The 23307-nt window shown below is 45.4% G+C and overlaps 1 protein-coding gene across 2 annotated transcripts in view; it reads right to left on the bottom strand.

Annotated features, from left to right (window-relative positions):
• The window catches only part of PLA2G6 (phospholipase A2 group VI), a gene marked incomplete at its 5' end in the record, with an annotated part of 152139 nt that overhangs the window by 38607 nt on the left and 90225 nt on the right, over positions 1–23307 (bottom strand). For both annotated transcript variants that reach the window (XM_082266602.1, XM_082266603.1), the window contains 6 exons: positions 4155–4322; positions 4636–4790; positions 7147–7283; positions 9590–9740; positions 17284–17447; positions 20013–20103. In XM_082266602.1, the coding sequence (XP_082122728.1) occupies positions 4155–4322; positions 4636–4790; positions 7147–7283; positions 9590–9740; positions 17284–17447; positions 20013–20103 (866 nt within the window). The remainder of the gene's footprint in view (positions 1–4154; positions 4323–4635; positions 4791–7146; positions 7284–9589; positions 9741–17283; positions 17448–20012; positions 20104–23307) is intronic.

The following is a 23307-nucleotide window of genomic DNA, read 5'->3' as shown; positions in this document are numbered from 1 at the left end:
CACTGTCTGTTTCCAGAAAATAGGTATGCATGCCCTTGCTGCATTCAACAGACGCAGAGTCAGGGACTTCCTATAGCTCCGCACTGAGCTTCCTGTCAAATGCAGCAAGCACAACGCGGGGTCCTCTAGTATATCCACGTTGGCTATATGTTTTATAGCCACTGCAATCTTATTCCAAAATGGCCGCACTCTTTTACATCCCCAAAAAATATGTACCATATTTCCATCCTCCAATCCACACCGCCAGCATTTTCCTGAGACCGCCTCTTTTATTCTGTGTAATAGTGATGGGACTCTATACCATCTGGTTAGAATTTTATACCCTGTCTCTTGGATCTTACAATCTAGTGACGATTGGTGAACTAATCTCAGGATCTTATTTATCTGCTCTTTTGACCACACGGTGTTTAACTCCTGCTCCCATTTTTGGATAAACGGCAATTGTTGGTCTCCCTCATCTTCGGACAATTGTGTATAGAACCTTGAGATCAAATGGCCCGTCGCATTACCTGTTCTACACATATTTTCCAGATCGGTTAGCTCTCGTGGTGCATACCCTTTCTGCCGAACTGATCTAATATAATTATACAACTGATAAAGGCTGAAATAATCTAGCGATTCTCCTGCACCTGTCCTAAGTTCTTCTAGGGAGGGCATAGGCCCATTTTGCCATATATCACCTAGGCGCCTTTTACCATTCTGAGCCCACCTACGGAGTCTGGCATTTATACACCCCGGGGGAAAATCCGGGTTCCCCAAGATCGGTGTCATCGGAGATATACCTGGGGCTACCCTCCAATGCGACTGAATTCTCTTAGTTTCTTTTATAGTCGCTCCCACTGTAGGATGTTTGAGATTAGCGTCTTTTGATTCGAACACCGACCATGGGGCTGGGGGGGTTAGCTGACCTGATTCCTCATTCTCTAAATCCACCCATCGTTTGGTAAGTTTATTGCAGTGCCAGTCTACCACCCTTACTATATGGACCGCCCTGTAATATCTCAGGATATCTGGTAATCCCATCCCACCTCTTACTTTGGGTAAGGCCAACGTCTGCATCTTAATTCTCGGGGATTTGTTTGCCCAAATATAGGCGTGGAGTATGCCCTTGATTGATTGAAAGAATTCTTTTGGAACTGCTATTGGAATTGTCTGCATTAAATACAAAATACGGGGTAACACATTCATTTTAATAACGCTACAGCGCCCAAACCACGTCACTGCCAACAGCTGCCATATTCTAAGATCTGCTTTAATCTTTCCTACAAGCGGAAGGTAATTCTTTCTATAGAGATCCGCGGGATCTGCCGTTAACTGTATCCCTAAGTATTTCAGCGTATCTGAGGCCCATTGAAACGGGAACGCTGTTCGAAGTGCTCTCTTCTTGGTCAGATAACGATATGTTGAGTGCCGCTGATTTAGTTACATTAATTTTATAATTAGAGAACCCACTGTATGTTTTCAGGGCGTCTAAAATATTTGGTAATGAAAGAGAAGGGTTAGTAGCAAAAAACAGCAGGTCATCCGCAAACGCGGCCACCTTGTGTTGTTCCCCCCCGCTTTGGATTCCCGCTATATCCGGAGAACTCCGAATTCTGCACAATAGGGGTTCCAGACACAACAGGAATATAAGCGGGGATAGAGGGCACCCCTGCCGTGTGCCATTAGAGATAGGGAAGTAACTCGACCTCCATTCATTTACCCTAACCGCAGCCGTAGGGACCGTATAAAGTGCCAGTATAAATTGCAGCATTTGTGGTCCCAGGCCTATGTATGACAGGGTGGCCCGGATAAAATCCCACGCCACCCTGTCAAAGGCCTTTTCCGCATCTGCTGCGAAGAGAACCATCTTCTTCCGTGATGTACGTGCCCGATGTATTAAATCTATGGCTCGGATTGTATTGTCCCGGGCCTCCCGGGTAGGAATAAAGCCCACTTGGTCGAAATGGACTAAGTCTGCCATATGTGGTAAGAGCCGATTTGCTAATATTCTTGCGTATAGTTTCGTGTCTACATTTATCAAAGATATCGGGCGATAGCTGCCGCAACACAGGGGGTCCTTCTCCTCTTTAAGTAGTAGAGTAATAGTAGTTGTGCCAATTGATCCTGTCTTGATGAACTTGGCCAACTGGGCCCACAAGCAATCTGGACATTTGGGACAGAAAGCCACATATGAATGGGCACAGCAAAGAGGATTGCCCATATCAATGGACATGATAAGGACTGTAATAGGAAACTGTACAGTGTGTGGAGAAGTGCGACAATGGCCATTGCAAAAGAACTCCACCGGGTCGATTAAGAGGGGAGAGAGGCCTGCAGAGATTTGGCAGATTGACTTCATCGGTCCCCTGCCCCAGGGGAAACAATGGACTGAGGTATTGTTGCACTGCAGTGGACACCTATTCAGGACTTTTGTTTGTTCATCCTTGCAAACGTGCAGATCAAGCCGCAATACTTCAACTGCTACAGAACATTGTTGTTGCGTATGGCTGTCCCAAACAAGTCCAAAGTGATAACGGCTCACACTTCACCGGATCAACAATACAGCAATGGGCCAAAGATTCTGGAGTGTACTGGTTGTGCCACATCCCATACCATCCACAGGCAGCTGGTTTGATTGAAAGATACAATGGGCTATTGAAGGACCAGATACGCAAACTTACACCCACACGTACACTAAGGGGGTGGGATCGGGTCCTCACACAGGCAGTCATGTTGTTAAATTCTCAGGACAAATGGTGTTGGCTTGGGGGGGATGTTCTATTCTAAAATACTTCTGCTCAAGCTGTTAAGTTTGCAGTCTCACAAGAAACATCCACGAAGCAAGAAGCTGATCCTGACTTCCCTGAGCCATGTGCATGAATGGGACTCCATGGCTACAAACTTCTTTTTAGTTAAGTATTCTTTATCTGTATCTGCCAGTCTTGTATTATGCTCCTAAATATTGTAATAGTTTTGTATGTACAGATTGCTTTTGCATAGTAAAAGCACATTTATACACCACAAAGGTCTAAGTTTCCTTGATTGTACCGCAAAGTAACCTTGCTAGATGCAAGCAAAACATGTAACCAAAAAGGGAACACTTGTTTTAATAACTTAAAATCATTGTAACAATCACAATATTACAAAAACAAAGCTATTGTGTAGCCCTTTGGGTATTTCAAGGTATATATTTTAAGGATAAGTTCACCTTTTGGAACATGTTACATGTTCCACCTGTATTTAGGATGGAACATGTAACATGTCCTAGTAGTTGCAGCCCCCCCCCCCCCTCCAGTGACAGCGAGCGTGGAACTTCTGTCAGGGCCTGCTGTCACCATTTAAAAATACAGCGGCAGTGCGGGGCCACATTATTCATTCATAGTTTCCTGTGAATGACTTGAACTACAAGTGCTGTCGGCCTTTGCGGCTGACGACTTGTAGTCCTGAATGGACTGTGAGGTCGCTGTTGAGTGGCTTCGTAGTTTGTTCACAAGCCCTGCAGCTTGTGAACAGCCATACAGTATGTAGGGAAAGGCTGAAAGCTGCAGGGCTTGTTTGCTGGAGTCTGGCATTGCACCCCTGATCCACTGATCAGGGGTGCAATGCTTTACAAAAAAAATAAATACACATCTTTTTTTATTTTCTCTCCAAAAATTTGTGCATTTATAATTTTTTTCCCAAAAGGTGACCTTATCCTTTAAGGCCACTTATGTTAATCAAATTGACCACTGCTGTCCTAAAGGAACAGCAGTGCTGGAGCATAGGCACCTTGTATTGCCTGCAAGTAATTTTGTTAGTCAATTATAGGGTCACTTTTGAGCCCCTTGGATCCTTGGCAGAGGTTTTGAACAGAGCCTTTAAGTGATTCTAAAGGATTTAAAAAAAAAAATAATAAACATGTCATACAAATTTGCTCTGTGCAATGGTTTTGCAACAAGCAGCCCCAATTCTGCTCTAGCATTCCTGGCTCTCCCCCCCCCATGTTCTGTGAGACAACTGACGCACAAAGCACTGCTTGGCCCTGCCCCCACTCTCTCCTCCTGTGATTGATAGCAGCAGGAGACAATGGGTGTGGGGGGGGGGGGGGGGCATAGTTGTTTTTTCTAAACTTAATAGAGAGAATGCATTAAGGTAAAAAAACAGCAGGAAAGCACTGCTTGATTAATACATACACAATCCACCACCATTTTGCCTAGTTCTCTTGCTCCGACCACAGTCTTCATTACTTCCCATGGGTTTGATGGCCTGAACACATCAACAGTGCCAACCTGAATTTGGGGGGGCTTTCCAGTTCCCAATGAAACCACCACACTTAATTTCTTAACCTGTTCACTTTGACCCTGCAAAGAAGAAAGGAAGGATAGGAAATTTTACTTGTTAAATGTTTTATCCATCTTTTAGAAGTGTATAAGAGAAAAGATTTACTTTTTGTCGCATTTCCTGAATACAAAGCCAAGAAGCCACAATATAGTAAACATGATTAATTTATCTCACACCACAAAACTAGACATATCTCTTAACAGACAAAACAAGCCAGACTGGATACAATTAGCATGTCACAATGCTTGATGCGGTAAGCCATGTGACAAACTCTGAATGAAGTCTTTGTCTATATGCATTTGTTACTCCAATCTAGTAGAAAGACATTCTTACCCGATGCTTCATGCACGTGTTGTAGTCATGAATCTCTGCCATGGCATCTAGGGTGGGATTATTTGAAAGCATTCCACCATCCAGGAAACGGCCCATAGGGCGGAAATAACTGGGAGCGGCACCACTGGAACGAGCTGCACGCCACACCAGTTGCTCTGTGTGCAGAATAGCAAAGGAAGGAAGAAAGAAAGGGAAAAAGGTATACAAAAAAGAAAGAGTGACAGAAAGGAAGAGAGAGACAGCCATAGTATCATCAGTACATGAGCTATTTTAATATATATCAAATTAGGAAAGAATTGCACTAAAAAGTAATAATCTATATAAAAGTTCTTAGAACTGGAAGCTAATTAGTGGCATTAGACTGACCTTGGCAAGTCTAGATCTAAAGCGGCATTAGAAAACAATCCATCTAAAGCATATGGCCGAGCAGGGTAACAGTTTACTGGAGCTAGCGGGACACTTTAGTCATACCTTCCAAGGACAAATCTAAGCTTTCACCTCCCTCATCATCTTCACCTGCAGGTGGCAAGTAAAAATATTGATGCAAAGCACAAAGGTCTTCATGGAATGATCCAATGATCAATTACGAACCTTAACACAACTTCATAATTCATCGCTTTTCACAGCTTTTTAAGTTAAAGTGTATCCAAACCCAAATAAACACAGGGTAATATATTGCAGCTCACTAGTTCTTTAATGGGGGTGGCTGGATTAGTTTTTATTTTTTGGACTTTGTGCCTTTATTTTCACCCAATAATCCTGTGAATAACACGCTTCCTGGGTGACTACATTCACATCTCCAGTTATCCCACATAGGCTGGACTTCAAACATGTCTGCTTTTAATCATTTTAATTACATTGGGTGATGGGATTAGTAGTTTACACAAGATAGATACGATTTTTTTTGCTTCCAGTCCTTCTCAAAAGACATGGCAAGGGAGCTGCATTTATGGAAAGCTCAACAGGCATTTTCTGTACTTGATAAAAACGTTTTTTAACCTGACGAATAAAAAAATTGGATTTTTGGAGTACATCACAGGACATCTTCATATGCATTATGATAGGGTTAAGAAGCCACCTTCAGGTGATTGGACACTGGCAAAAAAGGGGTGGGATACTCGTGTCCAGTAATGTACTCCAAGAAAAACATTTTGCAGACATCAAGAGAACTCGGAGCATTTTAACACTACTCCTCTAACTGACACCAATGACAGGGCACTACTTCTCCAAATGATGGGACACCATAACTCGCACTAACAGCATCAATGGGGCACTATTCCTCCCACTGAAACCAATGATGGGACACCATTTCTTTCACTGACAGCATCAAAAAGGCACTATTACTTCCATTAAACTCTATGATGTGACATTTCTTGCTTCCACTGACCACAGTCCGGCCCACGAAGATTAGAAAAAAGTCTAAGAGTCCGAAAACAAGCCCAACACCACCCAACGTTGATACAAGCAAGCCAGTATGCTTCTTATTTCTTCCACGATAAAATTTACCACTTCTGCTTATAAAATACACACTTACCACAAATTTTGACCGCCGGTCAACTTGGGTACAACTGGCCTGCCGAATTGTCTTGCAATAATCACTGTCTTCTCCCAGCGGGGTTTGCTTCCCCCCGCCAGCCCCTGCCGGGAGAAGACAATTGCTGATTCCCTTGTCAGCACTGTCTGTGTTGATGTGGGAATCGTGTGAATTTCTCTCTTGCAGGAAAGAAATTCCCACCATGGCTGCCTAAGTTAACAGTGGTCCTAAAGGCTGAAGGTAAATCAAAAATGTTAGTGTGCAGCCCCCCCCCCCCCCTCAGATAAATGCACAGAAAAATGACATCTAGACTTACACTGGCTGCTGTTGCCAAGATACAGATATTCCTTATTGCTCCTTTTTATTTTTTTGCAACTTAGAACTATGACTTATCAGAACTACTTATCCTAAGAATTGAGCATATGGTACTTTTTACTGCGATTCACATGCAATCCCATGTAAACAGCAGTGGAGCACTGCAGAGGTTAATAAGGAAACAGCCAAAATATACCAGACCTACATTTGAAATATGCACACACACGTGCAAACTGATGCAGGCTTCATTGTCCACATCGTTCTGTATATGTTTTACTCTAACCCAGCATTCAGCTACATAATCAATAGGTTGAAAAATTACTGATATTTATCAAGTTCAGCCTCTCAACACTGCTAGGGCTTAGGATCTCTTTTTAGAGTGCGTTTGACAGGCACCTGGGAGGCATTATGTTGCCTCCTCACTGCCTCTTTTAACCCTGTAAAACCTACATCACTGTGCCACAATTTAATTCATTGTATATGGTTGCAGGGCAGGTGTGGAGTGGACCCAGTGGCCACATCTCCACCTGCCTTTGCTCAATCTCCAACTTTTATTGCCTTCTGACTGCAAGTGTAAACTAGGCCAGTTTTGTTACAGAGAAAGGTGAAAATATATTTTAATATAAAACAAATTTATGCAACAGATTTATTTTTGCAATTACCTTCTGGCCTTGTCACAGGACGGAAAGAGGCAACACTCTTGAATGTTGGATCTCGGCCAGTTTCGGGTGGAACATAGTTTCGGAACAGATGCAACTCAGCTGGATGTCGGTCTGACATTGTACTAGTTACCATGACCCTGCAGAGAAACAAAAGGCCAATTTAGGGGTTGGGTTAGTGTACTGAAAGCGAGGAAAATCAGGGCATGCTTGTATTCCCTGTTTCTCTATAGGGAATGCGAAGGCTGCTTTGCCCATTTATTCATGTTCCCAATGCAGTAGGGAGTGTTCATTGGGCCCATCCACATCACTTACACTTAATTGTAGCCTAGAAACTGAATTTTTTTTCTCGCTGCTGGGCCATCCCAGGCTGCACTATGACCAGCAGCCTACAGTATACATTGGACAGGCCTGTTGTGAACACATGTAGTGTTTCTAGGACTCTGGTGCCGAACACAAGGCCTGCAGTCCGCGTGCAGCCAGCCAGCTTTTTCTGTGCAACCCGCCGCGTCCTGGGTAGGGTCCATCCAACAGTTGAGCACTTTGCAGAGTGGCAGCGGGATGGTGGGTATTGGGATACTTTATGTTCCTACACCTGGCACTAAAATGAAGCCAGTACCATCAGGCAGAGTGATCTCCCAGCCTGGCTTCATTAGGGAGAGCAGCGCTGGAACATATGATCTGATAAGTAAACACTGAATAAGGTTAAACAGATCAGCCATTGACAACCCATGTGAGGTGGGAGTTAACAGCATTGCAACTGACCATCAATGCAGGGAGGGGGTTAACAGCATTGCTACAGACCATCAATGATGGGGGTTTGAAATACACTGCCACTAAACACCGATATGAGGGTTATTACTGCAGCCACTGACACTAATGCTGAAGGCAGTCTCTGACATCAATGCTGGGGTTTATTATTGAGGTCACTGCACCAATGCTGGGGGTTAATATTGCAGTGGATGATGCCAGTGCTGAGGGCTGTTATTGCTGTCACTAACACCAATGCTGGGGTCTTTTACTACAGTTGCTGGCACTAGTGCTGGGGGTTATTATTGCAATGACTGACACCAATGCTGAGGGTTTTTACTCTGGTGACAAATGAATGCTGAGGGATATTATTGCAGTGATTGACACTATATCTGGGGGCTATTCTTGCAATGACTGACACTGATGCTTAGGGTTATTATTGTGGAAAAAGCATTTTCAATGCATAATGAAACCACATACATTATTATGTACTATATTAATTATCATTCTTCCCATTTTTGGGGTACAACAGTTTTGAAAAAGGCACCTGGGGCCATGGCACAAGTGCACCATAGTATGGCAGCGAAAATTTTAATTTGCAATTCTAGGAATCTAACTGTATAAAACTCATTTTCACCATCTGTACCTCAACTCCTGGGCATACTAAGATGGTTTTAAAATGAAGCTCAAGGAGAGGGTAGGTCTTCTATTTAGCACTTCTGTGAATAAACTGTGTTCAAAGCATGGTTAAAAAACAATTCTCTGCGATTTTACCTAATTGATAGCAAAGCTCTGTGGTTCCATGGATAAAGTAACAGTGCTGATACAGTATACAGTATAACAAGTTTTTCATATAAAGGTAACTTTCGCTGAAAGTAAAAAATGTAACATTAAGGGATGTGGGACATAAGTGGGAATAATAGGGACTTCGGGTCATTTTTAACATTTTTTAAGGTTATATCCTTTAAAAGTTAGTTTATATACAAGAAAACCATTCCCAAAGCACTATAGGTTAACTTAAGAGACAACACAGCAAAAGTAACTTTCAGACAGTTTTCTTTCTGAACCTTCCTAGTAAGCTATCTGATGGGTGATGAGTCACTGATCTTATTCTTTTCTGTGTTGAAATGTCATCCTGATCCATCCAAATCCATTAACAGGCTTTACTAAACATGCAGAAAATAGAGAAAGCAATTAAAGAAGATCAGAGCTCCACCTGCTGGCTGCATAAAAGACTACATCATTATCACATGCAACAGTTCACATTTAAACGACTAATAAATTGTAATTAGAGAGCATAAGTACAGCGCGGGAAAGGCCATGTGCATTTCCTGAACCTGATTCAAAACGCACTACCGTTGCGATCTTCTGGGAGCAGCAACACATTGTTAATGACACCCCAAACGCAGTTCTCCAATGTAGTGCATTTGCAGGCACCAGATAGCATGGTATCACAGTCCATGCGATTTGGTGCGGTGTATTTTTTAAAAGTAGTGCATGTGCTACTTTTTGTGCGATCTGGAACAATTTCAGCCCATTCAGAAATCGCACTGCAGGGGAACACACAGAAATCCGCAGCGTGTTCCTTTGCAATTCTGGTGTGAACTGGCCCTTATTGCAGAAATCAGGAAAGAAAGAAACAAGAGAGCAGACATATACAGTATAAGTATAGCATATAACAAATTGGAAAACTCACTTAGGGTGCGTCACATCTGTCATCTTTGTTTGTTCCCCGAATTCTTTTTTAAGAAACTCCTCCAGTGGGGCAGACTCATATGGGCGTGAGCCACAGAAAACTTCATTCTTCATGCGAAAATATAAACAGCGGAGGTATTCCATTGATTTTCCTGTCAAGACGCAAAAGAGAATTGCTGATTAAAAATATCTAATAGTAGATAGTAGTAGACAGGTCTGGATGAGCCTAGGCTCTGAGATGGTCATCTTTAATTTTGCCTTTTTTCTTAAAATGTATGTACAGACATAGACAGACATAGGCAGACAATATTACCAAAAGTATTGGAACGCCTGCCCTTACACGCACATGAACTTTAATGGCATCCCAGTCTTAGTCCGTAGGCTTCAATATTGAGTTGGCCCGCCCTTTGCAGCTATAACAACTCTAACTCTTCTAGGAAGGCTGTCCACAAGGTTTAGGAGTGTGTCTATGGGAATGTTTGATCATTCTTCCAGAAGCGCATTTGTGAGGTCAGGCACTGATATGGACGAAAAGGCCTGGCTCACAGTCTCCACTTTAATTCATCCCAAAGGTGTTCTATCGGATTGAAATCAGGACTCTGTGCAGGCCAGTCAAGTTCCTCCACCCCAAACTCGCTTATCAATGTACCATATTTAAGGACCTTGTTTGTGCACTGGTGCGCAGCCATGTTGGAACAGCAAGGGGCCATACCCAAACTGTTCCCACAAAGCCGGGAGCATAAAAATTGTCCAGAATGTCTTGGTATGCTGACGCCTTAAGAGTTCCCTTCACTGGAACTAAGGGACCAAGCCCAACCCCTGAAAAACAACCCCACACCATAATCCCCCCTCCACCAAAAGATTTGGACCAGTGCACAATGCAAGGTTCATAAAGACATGGATAGGCGAGCTTGGGGGGGTTGGACTTGACTGGCCTGCACAGAGAAATTACACTTTCCTGCGATGTAAAGTAGTGAGTGTACAGCTTGTATAGCAGTGTAAATTTGCTGTCCCCTCAAAATAACTCAACACACAGCCATTAATGTTTAAACCGCTGGTAACAAAATGAGTACATCCCTAAGTGAAAATGTCCAAATTGGGCCCAGAGTGTCAATATTTTGTGTGGCCACCATTATTTTCCAGCACTGCCTTAACCCTCTTGGGCATGGGGTTCACCAGAGCTTCACAGGTTGCCACTGGAGTCCTCTTCCACTCGTCCATGACGACATCAGGGAGCTGGTGGATGTTAGAGACTTTGCGCTCCTCCACCTTCCGTTTGAGGATGCTACACGGATGCTCAATAGGGTTGAGGTCTGGAGACATGCTTGGCTAGTCCATCACCTTTACCCTCAGCTTCTTTAGCAAGGCAGTGGTCATCTTGGAGGTGTGTTTGGGGTCATTATGTTGGAATACTGCCCTGCGGCCCAGTCTCCGAAGGGAGGGGAATCATGCTCTGCTTCAGTATGTCACAGTACACATTGGCATTCATGTTCCCTCAATGACCTATAGCTTCTCAGTGGCGGCAGCACTCATGCAGCCCCAGACCATGACATTCTCACCACCATGCTTGACTGCAGGCAAGACACACTTGTCTTTGTACTCCTCACCTGGTTGCCGCCACATACGCTTGACACCATCTGAACCAAATAAGTTTATCTTGGTCTCATCAGACCACAGGACATGGTTCCAGTAATCCATGTCCTTAGTCTGCTTGTCTTCAGCAAACTGTTTGGGGGGCTTTCTTGTGCATCATCTTTAGAAGAGGCTTTCTTCTGGGACAACAGCCATGCAGACCAATTTGATGCAGTGTGCAGCGTATGGCCGGAGCAGTTTTCTCTATCGCTCATTGACAGACGCAGTTTTCTTAATTAATATTAGTAGGGACGTCCCAAAGCAGTGCCATAAATGAGGTTTGGGACAGTAGAAACAAGTCCACAAGGCTAAACATAGCCAACCAGGTAACATAGGACTCATCAAAACAATAAGATGAGACCCACCTGAGAAACAGAAACCCTCAAGGGATACTAAAGGCCAACTTAAACAGCAGCCTGCAAAATTTGCAGCCAAAAGAGGCATCCGCAGATGCCAGCACATCAATTTTATGAAACTTTGTAAAGGTGTAAACAGACGACCAGGTAACTCGCCTCGCAAACCTGAAGTACAGATGCCGTATGGCCAAAAACCCAGGAAGCATTAAGCGCCCGAGGAGAATGCGCCTGAACAGGGAAAGGAGGAACCTGACCCTTATCGAATAAGCCTATATCACCGTCTGCCTGATCCATCTGGAAACAGTAGCAGCAGACGCAGGCAACCCCTTTCCAGGGCCATCCGCGATCACAAAAAAAAACAATCGGACTTTCAAAACAATCAGTAGTTGCCAGGTACACCCTGATTGCCAGAACCACATCCAAAGCATGCAATGCAATTTCTTTTGGATGTTTAGGCTTAGGACACAAAGAAGCTAACAAGATGTCTTCATGCAATTACCACTGTAATTCCTATGAACCATCAGATAGGAAGAATGACAGGACAACTCTGCCAGTACCGACACCCTGCACGCAGAAGTAATAGCCACAAAAAGGCCACCTTCTGGGACAAGGTAAGCAGGGGAATCTCCTGAAAAATTTTAAGGGGTCGGTTCTGGAGAACCGACAGCACCAAATCAAGGTCCCAAGGTGGTAACGAAGGTCACACCAGAGGTACCGGGTGTCGCACCCCCTGGATGAAGTTACATACCAGGGAAAGGTATGGCCTTTGGAAGAATATTGCCAAGGCCGAGACATGACACTTGATATACTCAAGGCCAACTTTTGATCAACTCCCCGTTGAAAAAACAAACAATCGAGCCACCGAGCAAGAGCGTAGGGGAATCCCAACAGACGCACACCACGCAATATACAACTTCCACGTACGATGATAGACCTTTCTAGATGTCGCTTTCCTCTGTGTAAGCAGAGAAGGAATGACTGAAGCAGAAAATCCCCTGTCCTTCAGCACCCGGCTTTCAACACCCAAGCCATCAAAGCCAGCGACCGCAAAACAGGATGGAAGATTGGCTCCTAACAGTAGGTCCCCCCCTGAGAGGAAGTCCCAAGGGAGCATCTGCGACTAGCCTGACTAGGTCGGCGTATCAAGCCCAACGAGGCGAGTCCGGAACCACAAGAATGACCGGAATCCCTTCCACCTCTATCCAGCGAAGAAGTCTAAGTAGTAACCCGAGAGGAGGAAAGGCATACAGCAGCTGATACAGACCCCACGGGGCCACCAGCGCGTCAGTGGCATCTACCCGAGGATCCCGGGAGCGGGCTACAAACCGTTGCACATTACTGTCGATCCGGGACGCCAAAAGATCCACATCTGGAGTGCCCAAACTAAAGGCACAACTGGTGGAACACCCCCGGATGGAGAGACCATTCTCCTTGATCCAAGGTCCGTCAGCCGAGGAAGTCCGCCTGACAATTTTCCACTCCTGGAATAGGAACAGCGGAGAGAGCTGGAAGAAGCGTTCCGCCCATCGGAGGATGCCGGCCACTTCCAAGGCCACAAGGGCACTTATGGCACCCCCCCCTGGCGATTGACATAAGCCACGACTGTGACATTGTCCGATTAAATGCGCACCGGACAACCCTAAAGGTGTTCGGTCCAGCGAACCAGGCAAAGCCTGATTGCTCTCAGTTCCAGTACATTAATAGGCCAACCTGGATTCTTTCAGGGACCAGACTCCCTGAGCAGAAAATCCGCCGAGAACCCCTCCCCACCTGGATAGACTGGCATCCGTGGTGACAATAGTCCAATAAATCGAAAGGAAGCACTTCCCTTAAGTGAGCATCAGGGACTGAATCCACCACATCAGGGACTCTCTGGTCACTTGGCTCAGCTGGATCTGATTGTCCAGGGAAATTTGATTTTTGTTCCATTTGAGAAGGGTTTCCTTCTGGAGGATTCTCATGTGGAATGAGCGAAAGGAACTGCCTCGAAGGACGACACCATCAGTCCCAGAACTCACATACAGGTCCGAAGGGATGACCGTTTGCTGGACAGCAACAGCTGAATCGCAGTCTGGCGCTCGTGGAGTTTTTCCGAAGGAAGAAACACCCTGACTAAGGGCGATGCCAAAGTCAGGCCCAGATAGTCCAGTCTCCCAAGACCGAAATCCCCCGCTGTCACAACAGCTCCAGAACTGGAGCCAACATCTATGTGAAGACCAGAGGAGCAGAAGCGAGACCAAAGGGTAATGCCACAAATTGATAAAGGTCCTCTCCCACTGCAAAGCGCAGAAGACGTTGGTGTCCTGTGCATATGGGAATGAGAAGGTAAACGTCTGGCTTTCATTCGCAGCACTCCACAGAAACTGCCTTACTAAAACTCACCAACTGTTTACTAACTGCTAAAACCAATGGCCACTATTCCATACTTCTATTACTTGACCTCTCTGCGGCCTTTGATACTGTCGACCAACCGCTCCTTATTAATAAACTCCATTCCCTTGGCCTCCAAGATTCTGCTCTATCTTGGTTCTCCTCCTACCTATCACAGCGCTCCTTCAGTGTTACCCACAACTCTACCTCCTCCTCCACATTGCCCCTTTCTGTGGGGGTTCCCCAAGGCTCTGTTTTGGACCCCTCCTCTTCTCTATCTATACCGCCTCCCTAGGTCACTTGATAACCGCCCACGTCTTCCAATACCATCTATACACTGATGACACTCAAATCTATCTGTCTACTCCTCACCTCATTCCTTCAGTCTCCTCTCGCATTGCTAACTTATTTACTGACATATCAACATGGATGTCGCGCCACTTCTTCAAACTAAATCTCTCTAAAACGGAGCTGGTAATATTCCCCCCTGCCCATGCACCCCTCCATGACTTTTCCGTCATAATAAGTTATGCAACCATCAATCCCTCCCCTCAAGCCAGGGTACTAGGTGTAATTCTAGACTCTGACCTGTCCTTTCAGCCCCAAATCTAATCATTGTCAAAAGCTTGTAGCCTTCACCTCCGCAACATCTTTTAAATTCGCCCCTTTTTAACAACTGAAACCACCAAGCTACTCATTCACTCTCTTGTTATTTCTCGCCTCGACTATTGCAACTCCCTTCTCATAGGCCTACCACTCCATAGACTATCCCCTCTTCAGTCTATCATGAATGCTGCTGCCAGGCTGGTCCACCTTACCAACCGCTCAGTGTCTGCCTCCCCTCTCTGCCAATCCCTACACTGGCTCCCGATTGCCCAGCGAATTAAATTCAAAATACTAACCACAACATACAAAGCCATTCACAACTCTGCCCCGAGCTACATTACCAATCTTGTCTCGAAATATCACCCAAACCGTCCTCTCCGCTCCTCTCCTCTCAAGACCTCCTACTCTGAAGCTCCCTTGTCTCCTCCTCCCACGCTCGTCTCCAGGATTTCTCCAGGGCCTCTCCCATCCTCTGGAACGCTCTACCTCAACCTGTATGGCTATCTCCTACTCTAGCTGCTTTCAGGCGATCCCTGAAAACTCATCTCTTCGGGGAAGCCTATTACTAATCTTCCATTGACTCATTCCCTATTGTTACAACCTCCTGTAACACCTGCCCCACCCCATTAGATTGTAAGCTCTTCTGAGCAGGGCCCTCTTAATCCTCTTGTATTTTATTGTTTTGTAACTGTATTGTCTACCTTTTATATTGTAAAGTGCTGCGTAAACTGCTGGCGCTATATAAATCCTGAATAATAATAATAATAATCTTTGATATTTATGAACACCAGAAGGTCCACCTGATGCAGGGAGGCCACCACCGTGTAAATGGATTCAATCTAGAATTTTAGAATCCCTGCACGAAACAATTCAGATCCTTAAGTCCAGGATTGGACGCACCTTGCCCTCCTTCCTGGATACTGTAAACAGGCGTGAAAAAAAAGCCCCGGATAGGGACCGCATACGGAACCGGAACTAATACTCCCTGTTGTACCAGGTCCCATACTGCACCCAAGAGAGCCAGTAAGCGATTTGGGGACAGCCTCACAGTGGAAGGGAAGAACCGGTGGGGCAGAGCGAAACTCAATCTTGTACCCCGACAGCATGACCTTGTGAGCCCATCTGTCTTGAATCCGGGAAGGCACGGGTCCTGGAACCGGCAAAGACGTCCCCCCACCCCAGATATGGGTGGGGGCGCCCCTTCAGGCCGAAGCGGCCTTGCCCTCAGGTCTGGAGAGATTTGATTTTAGTTTTACAAGCCAGGGTCGCTTGGAACCCCCCTGTGGTCACCTCGAGGGGGTCAGTTGGGGACACATGTTAAGCAGGGTCCATGTTACACCAGGGGAACCCATTAGCATTTTTTTTTTTTAAAACGTCCCGCTGTGCTATAGCGCCCCCAAGTGGTCAGGCAGCGCATACTAGAGACCCCCAGCAGAGAAAGACAGAGACCCCCAAGGCTCAACAACCCACAGCAAGATGCACCAGAAGGCCCAGAGCGTCTCAGCAGCACCTGTCAGCAGCGATCTTCTTCCAAAAGAATGTCTGCAGATCATTGCGCCCGGGTCTCCACCCACATACACACCTCCAGGAACTCCCATACAGTGAAACTCATGCACTGAAATACGAGCCAGGTGTACAAAGATGGCCGCCGCCATGCAGAGCACATGTAGGCTACAAGAAAATGGCGGCCCGCGTTGCTAAAGGAGACCCCCCGGGCCCCCCCCCCCATGTCTACAGATTGATTGATCGGGAGATGGGCCTGGAAAAAACAGGTAGAAACCCCCTTGCACGATCGTCCGGCTGTCGCCGGTGGCGCACCCCCCCGCCCCCATCTGCGGTCTGTAACCCAGATTCAGCTCCCTGGGGTCACATCCAACATCCCAACAACCCCAGTAGTGAGGGGGGGGGGGGGAGGAGGAGAAGGGGCAGATTGGCGGGGGTGCGTAATAAGACAGAGGGGAACCCTGGATTGTGAGGGTCCAACCATCCCAGGGAGGGGCCCCCATCCACCCCAAAACCCGTCAGGGGGAGAGGGGGAAGATTCTACTCACAATTCCGGAACAGCTCCTGACAAAACCCCTCTCCACCGAGGGGGGAGGGGGCTGTCGGCCAAATAGGACGCTGCGACTCGGGCTCAGACCGACTGTATGCGTCCTGGAAGATGTTTAACTCGCGGGGCCAGTCCCCGTCCAGTGGGACTATGTCGTAGCCGACCCAGCGCGGAGCTAGGGCCTGCAGGTGCTCTTTGGCCGGCTGGGGTGAACACTGGATCTCAACATCCAGCGCGTCGCCCAGATCCGGCATAATTGCTTGTAGATCTCACAGGAACAACCCAGAGAAAAAAAAATAGCTACAAAGAAATTATCTAAAAAAAGCTTGCCAGGACCAGAGATCCCAGCAAGGAACTTAGGTCCTTACTCCCGACTAGGCAGAAAAAAAACTGACATCCTATAGCAGGAAGTGAGAAGGTATACCCCCTGGGACTGCCCATAGGCATAGCCAGAACTTTTTTTCTGCCTAGTGTCCTATTCCTGTAGGGGGCAGTATAACCATACTGATAGCAATTAAGAAGACTACGTCTGTCAATGAGTGACAGAGAATAAATATTTACACAAATGTGGGAGTGTACTCACTTTTGTTAGATATTGCACATATACATTCACACACACACACACACACACAGTATATTTTATATGTCTCCCTGTTCAGTTGGAATTATACTTTAACTTACCATGCACTATGGCCAGTGCCAAGATACCTCCTGTGCTAGTACCAGAAACCCAGTCAAAGAGCTCCCGAATGGGTCGCCCCGCAGTCTTCTCTATAGCAATAAGCAGCTGAATCAGAACTAGTCCCCGGATGCCACCTCCGTCCAAGCACAGGAGCCGGTCATGCCTGCAGGTAGGAAGAGTCAAGCATAGTATAATATAAGAAACTCTACATAAAGAGCTGTCTTATTAATGTGATTATAGAGGCAAAAATGTTTTTTACTTTAATGCATTCTGTATATTAATTAAAAAAACCTTTTAAAAGTTGCTCGCCAAAGCTCCCCCTTAAACACTTAGCTGAGCCTGATCTTAATCCAGTGCTGTGCACGCCTTCTCCCATCTCTCTATTCTCATAGGGAACTTTGCAGCAGCGGGAGCACTTGGCTCCTGTTGCGGTCAGTCAAATCCTGTGAGGAGAGAGCGGGGGATGGTGCTGAGCAAGGCTGTGTGTATAGATGCACACAGCTAGGCTTGGGATCGAGCACCCACGAGTGCCCCCATAGCTCCCCCCATGGCTTGCTATGGGGGCACACTGAGAAGAGGAGGAGCTAAGATAACCAGCAGGGGACCCTAGAAGAGGTTTGTGCAAAACCATTGCACAGAGCAGATAAGTAGGTTTGTTATTAAAAAAATGTAACCTTTACAATTACTTTAAATTCAAGCTAATGACCACACATGCTTGCTTATAGTTTTCTGCTTCCTTTAGTCAATAGTGAATCATGCTCTTATTATATCCAACCATGGAGTGTCTCATTTATACCATGCAATTACCTTCCGCAGCAAAATATATGCACGGTATACATGGATTATCTTGTTACAATGGTATCTGAAAGTTGGTAGGATATATTAGGCAACAAGTAAACAGGTTTTGCATGAGGTTGAAGTGTTAAAAGCAAAAAAAAAAAAAAATGGGCATCACAGTTTGTTGTGTATGGGCTGCGTAGACGCAGACCAGCCTGGGTACCCATGTTGACCCGTGTCCACAACCAAAAGCGCCTACTAATGAGCGCATGAGCATCAGAACTGGACCACGGAGCAATGGAAGAAGGTGGCCTGGTCTGCTGAATCACGTTTTCTTTCACATCATATGGATGGACAGGTGCGTGAGCGTCGTATACCTAGGGAAGAGATGGCACCAGGATGCAGTGTGGGAAGAGAGCAACCTGGCAAAGGCAGTGTGATGCTTTGGGCAATGTTCTACTGGGAAATCTTGGTCTCGCCATTCAAGCAGATGCTACTTTACCATGTACCACCTACCTAAACATTGTTGGTGAAAAGTACACCCTTCATTGAAACAGTATTCCCTGATAGCAGCGGCCTCTTTTAGCAAGATAATTCACCCTGGCAAGCTGCAAAAAACATTCAAGAATGATTTGAGGAACACAACAAAAAGGTGCTGACCTGCACTTCAGATTTTGCAGATCTCAATCCAATCAAGCAACAGGGGGAGGTGCTGGAAAAACAAGTCTGATCCACGGAGGCCTCATGCAACTTACAGGACTTAAAGGATCAGCTACTAATGGCTTAGTGCCATACTTAAAGTATAACCAAAGGCAAAACTGTTTTTTTTTTTTAGCTTTGGATAGAGTGAAGAGGGATTGGAACCCCCATTAGTTTTTATTGCTGTCTGTGCCACCATTAGGGAGATTCACCCTCTCTATTTCTCCTATTTACCATTATTATTGAAAGCAAAAGTAACTGAAAAACTTGAATTTTGGGTTGTCCCCAGAAAAGTAATAGCTGGGAAATCTTCCAGTGGGGACACTGATTCTGGTGACCTGGAGGTCCCCAAGGATTTCCCTTAATTTGGAGGGATTTCCTCTCAATTCCTCTTTGGCTTTGGGACAGGAAGTGAAGGTAAATCTCTGCAGTAGGACACAGATGGCGATAAAAAATCTGATAGGGGTTATAACCCTCCCCCACTCTGTTCAAAATGAAAAAAAAAAAAAGTTTTGCTTAAATTTCTACTTTAACTTCAGAGGTCATGGCTGTTTTGGTTGCAAACGCAGGACCTACTCAGTATTCGTGGGTGTTCAAAAGGTTATGGCTGATCAGTAAACATGTTTTTGCAAACAGTGAAACGTGATTCCTTAATTCATTAAGCCCCCGTTCACATAGGGGCGATCCGACTTCGGCTGGCGACCTCCGAGGTCGCGGTGCGAGCAGCGCGCCGCGACCTCGGAGCGGCCGCCACAGACTTCAGAACATTGAAGTCTATGGCGGTCGCCTCCTGGTCGCCCCAAAGAAGCTCCGGACCCTTTTTCTAAGTCGGAGCGACTTGTGTCGCTCCTATTAGAACGGGTCCGCAGCTTCCCTATGGAAGGCGACCTGTGAGGCGACCAGGTCGCCTCACAGGTCGCCTCTATGTGAACGGGGGCTTAACCAACTCGGGAAACATAAGCGATAGATACTACTTTATGTAAAAAGGCCTTAATGTGCCTTAAAAAATGCCATAGCTTCCTTTATAAGCTAAGAGAACTTCATATAGTTTATGATGAGTTTATGATGGAGTGTAGAACTGAAGGGAAAAAAACCTCAAAGAGCTGTCCACACCATCCAGTTATTCTTGACACATTTTCCAGTGGAAGCAAACCATAAGTATATGTTGTTGACCACACCTCTACTTTCCCCTCTTTTTTTTATTTTTTACATAGGATTCTGTAGGATATTAAAAAGCTGTTGGGTGACTTACACTCTTAGGCCATCTTCCAGGAAATCCACAGTGTCACGTGATGGCAGCATGCTGCTTAGTGCAGTGGACACATAGATCAGGTCCTGAAATCCTGGGTAAGAATTACAAACTAGTTTATTTCATGGTTAAGATAATAAAGAAGACAAACACCATCTAAAAGGAAACACATTTACAAAGGTCAACAGCTATTTTTGTAACAAATAGGGAGAAAGTAGAAGGTCACACGCTCATTCACACTCACAAACAGTCCTTTAGTACAATTTTGTTGAAAGCCAGTTGAGACTAGTCTAGTTCAGGCTAATAAAACCGATGTACAAGCCTCTGGGAGGGTGCTGGGTACTAAAGGCTATAGACGGAGAATGTTCACATCAGGGACTGCAACTAAAAGCTTGGAGAATTGTGTGCTCCTGGGGATCACTAGCTGAACAGTAGCCCCACACAGATAGAAATACATATATTTTATTGATGGAATGCTAAAAAAAAGCTTCTTTTTATTACAGCTTTGTGACAATCCTTAGATTAGCTAAACAGCAGTAGAGTGAAGTGGTAGACATTTTTGGTTTCTCCTACAAATGCTTGAGTGTGGTCCTCTTGTACTGGATTGTCCTATCATGGGACAAGGAGTCACAAGGTTTATTTGCTTTAAGCATTTAATCTATTCAGCCATAAATTGCTTAATTTATCAATGTATTTGTACTGCAAGAACTGCATACAAAATCAAACCTCCTGTTACAAAAATATTAACAAGAATCTAGCTGATATCTAAAAGTAAAAATATTAGTTTTCCTTTCAAACTCTGTGATAAATCAGGTCCAACATGTGTATCTACTGTATATCTATGTAACAATCTTATACCTGTACTGTTTTTGATCCAGACACATCTGAACACAGTTTCTTAATGAAATCCAAATAAATAAAAATAAACATTTAGGCCTAGGGATTGATAGAGGGTTTTTAAGTGCCTAGAGCGGAGCACCTCAGGGTCCTTTGCATGGAACATTCACATCAAAAACAAGTGTTAACAAAAAAACACAATACCAACTCCTGGCCTTTAGACTATTCCTAACATTTAACACTTCCCTTATCCAAGCCCTAGCACCTCATCCAGCCGATAGTATTAACCCTTAAACCTAACCTTGAAACCAAACATTTATGACACTTTGCACACATGAAACAAGTGTCACAGAGCACTATGGATTTTTTTGAAAAGACAGCACAGAAGAATCTGCTTTCTTTAAAACTCTCTCGAATTATAATCTCTATACAGTTATCCTAATAGTGCATCAAAGAAGTGGGATGAGTCACACATTTGACTAATTCAGCTATAGGTGTAAATGTGAGCTTGAGCTTGGAGAATTCTATACTCCAAGGGTTCACTAGCTGGACAGTACTTACATAGTTAGTCAGGTTGAAAAAAAGACAAAAGTCCATCTGGCTCAACCAATAAAAAAAAAAAAAAAAACAGTAAAGAAAACCCAACGATACCATCCCATATACACAATCCTATACCCACAGTTGATCCATAGGAAGACGAAAAACCCCAGCAAAGCATGATCCAACTTGCTACAGCAGGGGGAAAAAATTCCTTCGTGATCCCCGAGAGGCAATAGGGTAGTCCCTGGATCAACTTTACCTATAAATATTAGTACCCGTTTATATTATGTATACCCAGGAAAGAATCCAGGCCTTTTTTAAAGCAATCAAGTGAGCTAGCCAGAACCACCTCTGGAGGGAGTCTATTCCACATTTTCACAGCTCTTACGGTGAAGAAACCTTTCGTATTTGGAGACTAAATCTGTTTTCCTCCAGATGTAAAGAGTGTCATCAGATCTGTTTGATTCACCCCGCGGGGGGAGGAGCCTGCCAATGGCGCCAGTTCTGACTGCAGGCTAGAACGCCGGACGGCCGCCCTGTAAGATGATCTAGGAATGCTGGATCTCCCGACTCTCACAGCCGCCTGACCAGACCCCCCGCCACCGCCCTCACCGCTCCAACTAGACTCCAGGGGATCCCCTGTGTAGCCGCCCCGCTTGCAGACCTGACCGAGCCTGTCCGAATCTCGGAGAGGCAACAGCGGATCACAGAAGCGGCTCCGGGGAAAGCCGCAACGGAGAGGGAGCGATTGCCTACCCAGCTTGAGTATCCAGTCCGGAGAGCAAACAAAGGAAGGACGAGCAGACGTAGCAGCACCGGACTCCTTATCGATCACCCTGAATTACATCACAGCCCAAAGAAGCTCGTAGAACAAGCCGCACGGACTGGTGAGAGGAAGGAAACCCCCCCCCCCAAAAAAAAAAACTTTACTTTTAAGTCTGCTATCTTTATTGTTCATCTATCTCTCCCCCCTGCCAGAGAGGGCTACTGGGAAACGTTTATAACGCCTGTGTAGCCTACAGGGCGAGATATAGATGCCCTAGTATAACCTAGGACAATCCGTCTCTTGTGTTTAAAAGCAGTAATACCCTTGGTGGAGAGGACTCATGAGTATATCCTTATTAATGTATACTGACTGCCTATAATGGTTTATGGCCGGCCTGGAAAGAGGGGAGTATGGGGAGAGGTGAAAACCCCCCAAATCTCCTCTTAAACCCTTTCTCTTTTTACCAGCAAGCACAGGCTGGAATATAAATTGGCATGATTGTTTGGAACTAGACTGTGTAAACAATTTACTGAACCTAATTGGAGTGGCATTTCAGGTGGACCCTGGAGTGGACCCCTGGAGGTGGTGCAGGGTGGAGGCTGTCGGGCGGTGGGTTGTGTGGCGCCCAGACGGATACCGGGGGGGAACTGGGCACCTCAAGGCGGTAAACCATTCCGAAAGGAAATTGCCAACTTTTTAAACACTGGTTCACTTACCGAGGGGCAAATTAGCTCCTAGGAGGGAATGTGTACCCTAAAAAGTGGTGGTAAACAAGGACTTATACCCTATAATTCCTTTGCTTAATAGATAAAATTTCAAGAGATTTTATACCAAACTCTGAAGAAGGCACTGATAAGGGTGTCCAAAAATAGTTATACCTTACATTGCTCCGCTGATTCCCAGAGAGAGTGAAGCTGACTGCTGAGCATCTGAAAAAGGTACCGTAAGGAGATAAGGAGAGACCCTTATAAAGAACTGAGGAGATACCCCTTTGAGGGGTGACTGCATTTCATTAAACCCTCTCAAAGAGATATTGATTGATTGAAGACCTACCCTGAGGTGTAAAATACCCCCCTCCCTTTTGGGGTGGACTGAACTTCACTAGTTCCAAGTGGGTCAAGTCAGTACTGTGGGAATAACAAGAGTACAGATACA

This window comes from Pelophylax lessonae (genome assembly GCF_965119305.1).
Source record: "Pelophylax lessonae genome assembly, chromosome: 8".
Classification (NCBI taxonomy): Eukaryota; Metazoa; Chordata; class Amphibia; order Anura; family Ranidae; genus Pelophylax; species Pelophylax lessonae.
Note: the sequence above shows the minus strand (reverse complement) of the source record. Positions and strands in the feature narration are given on the sequence as shown.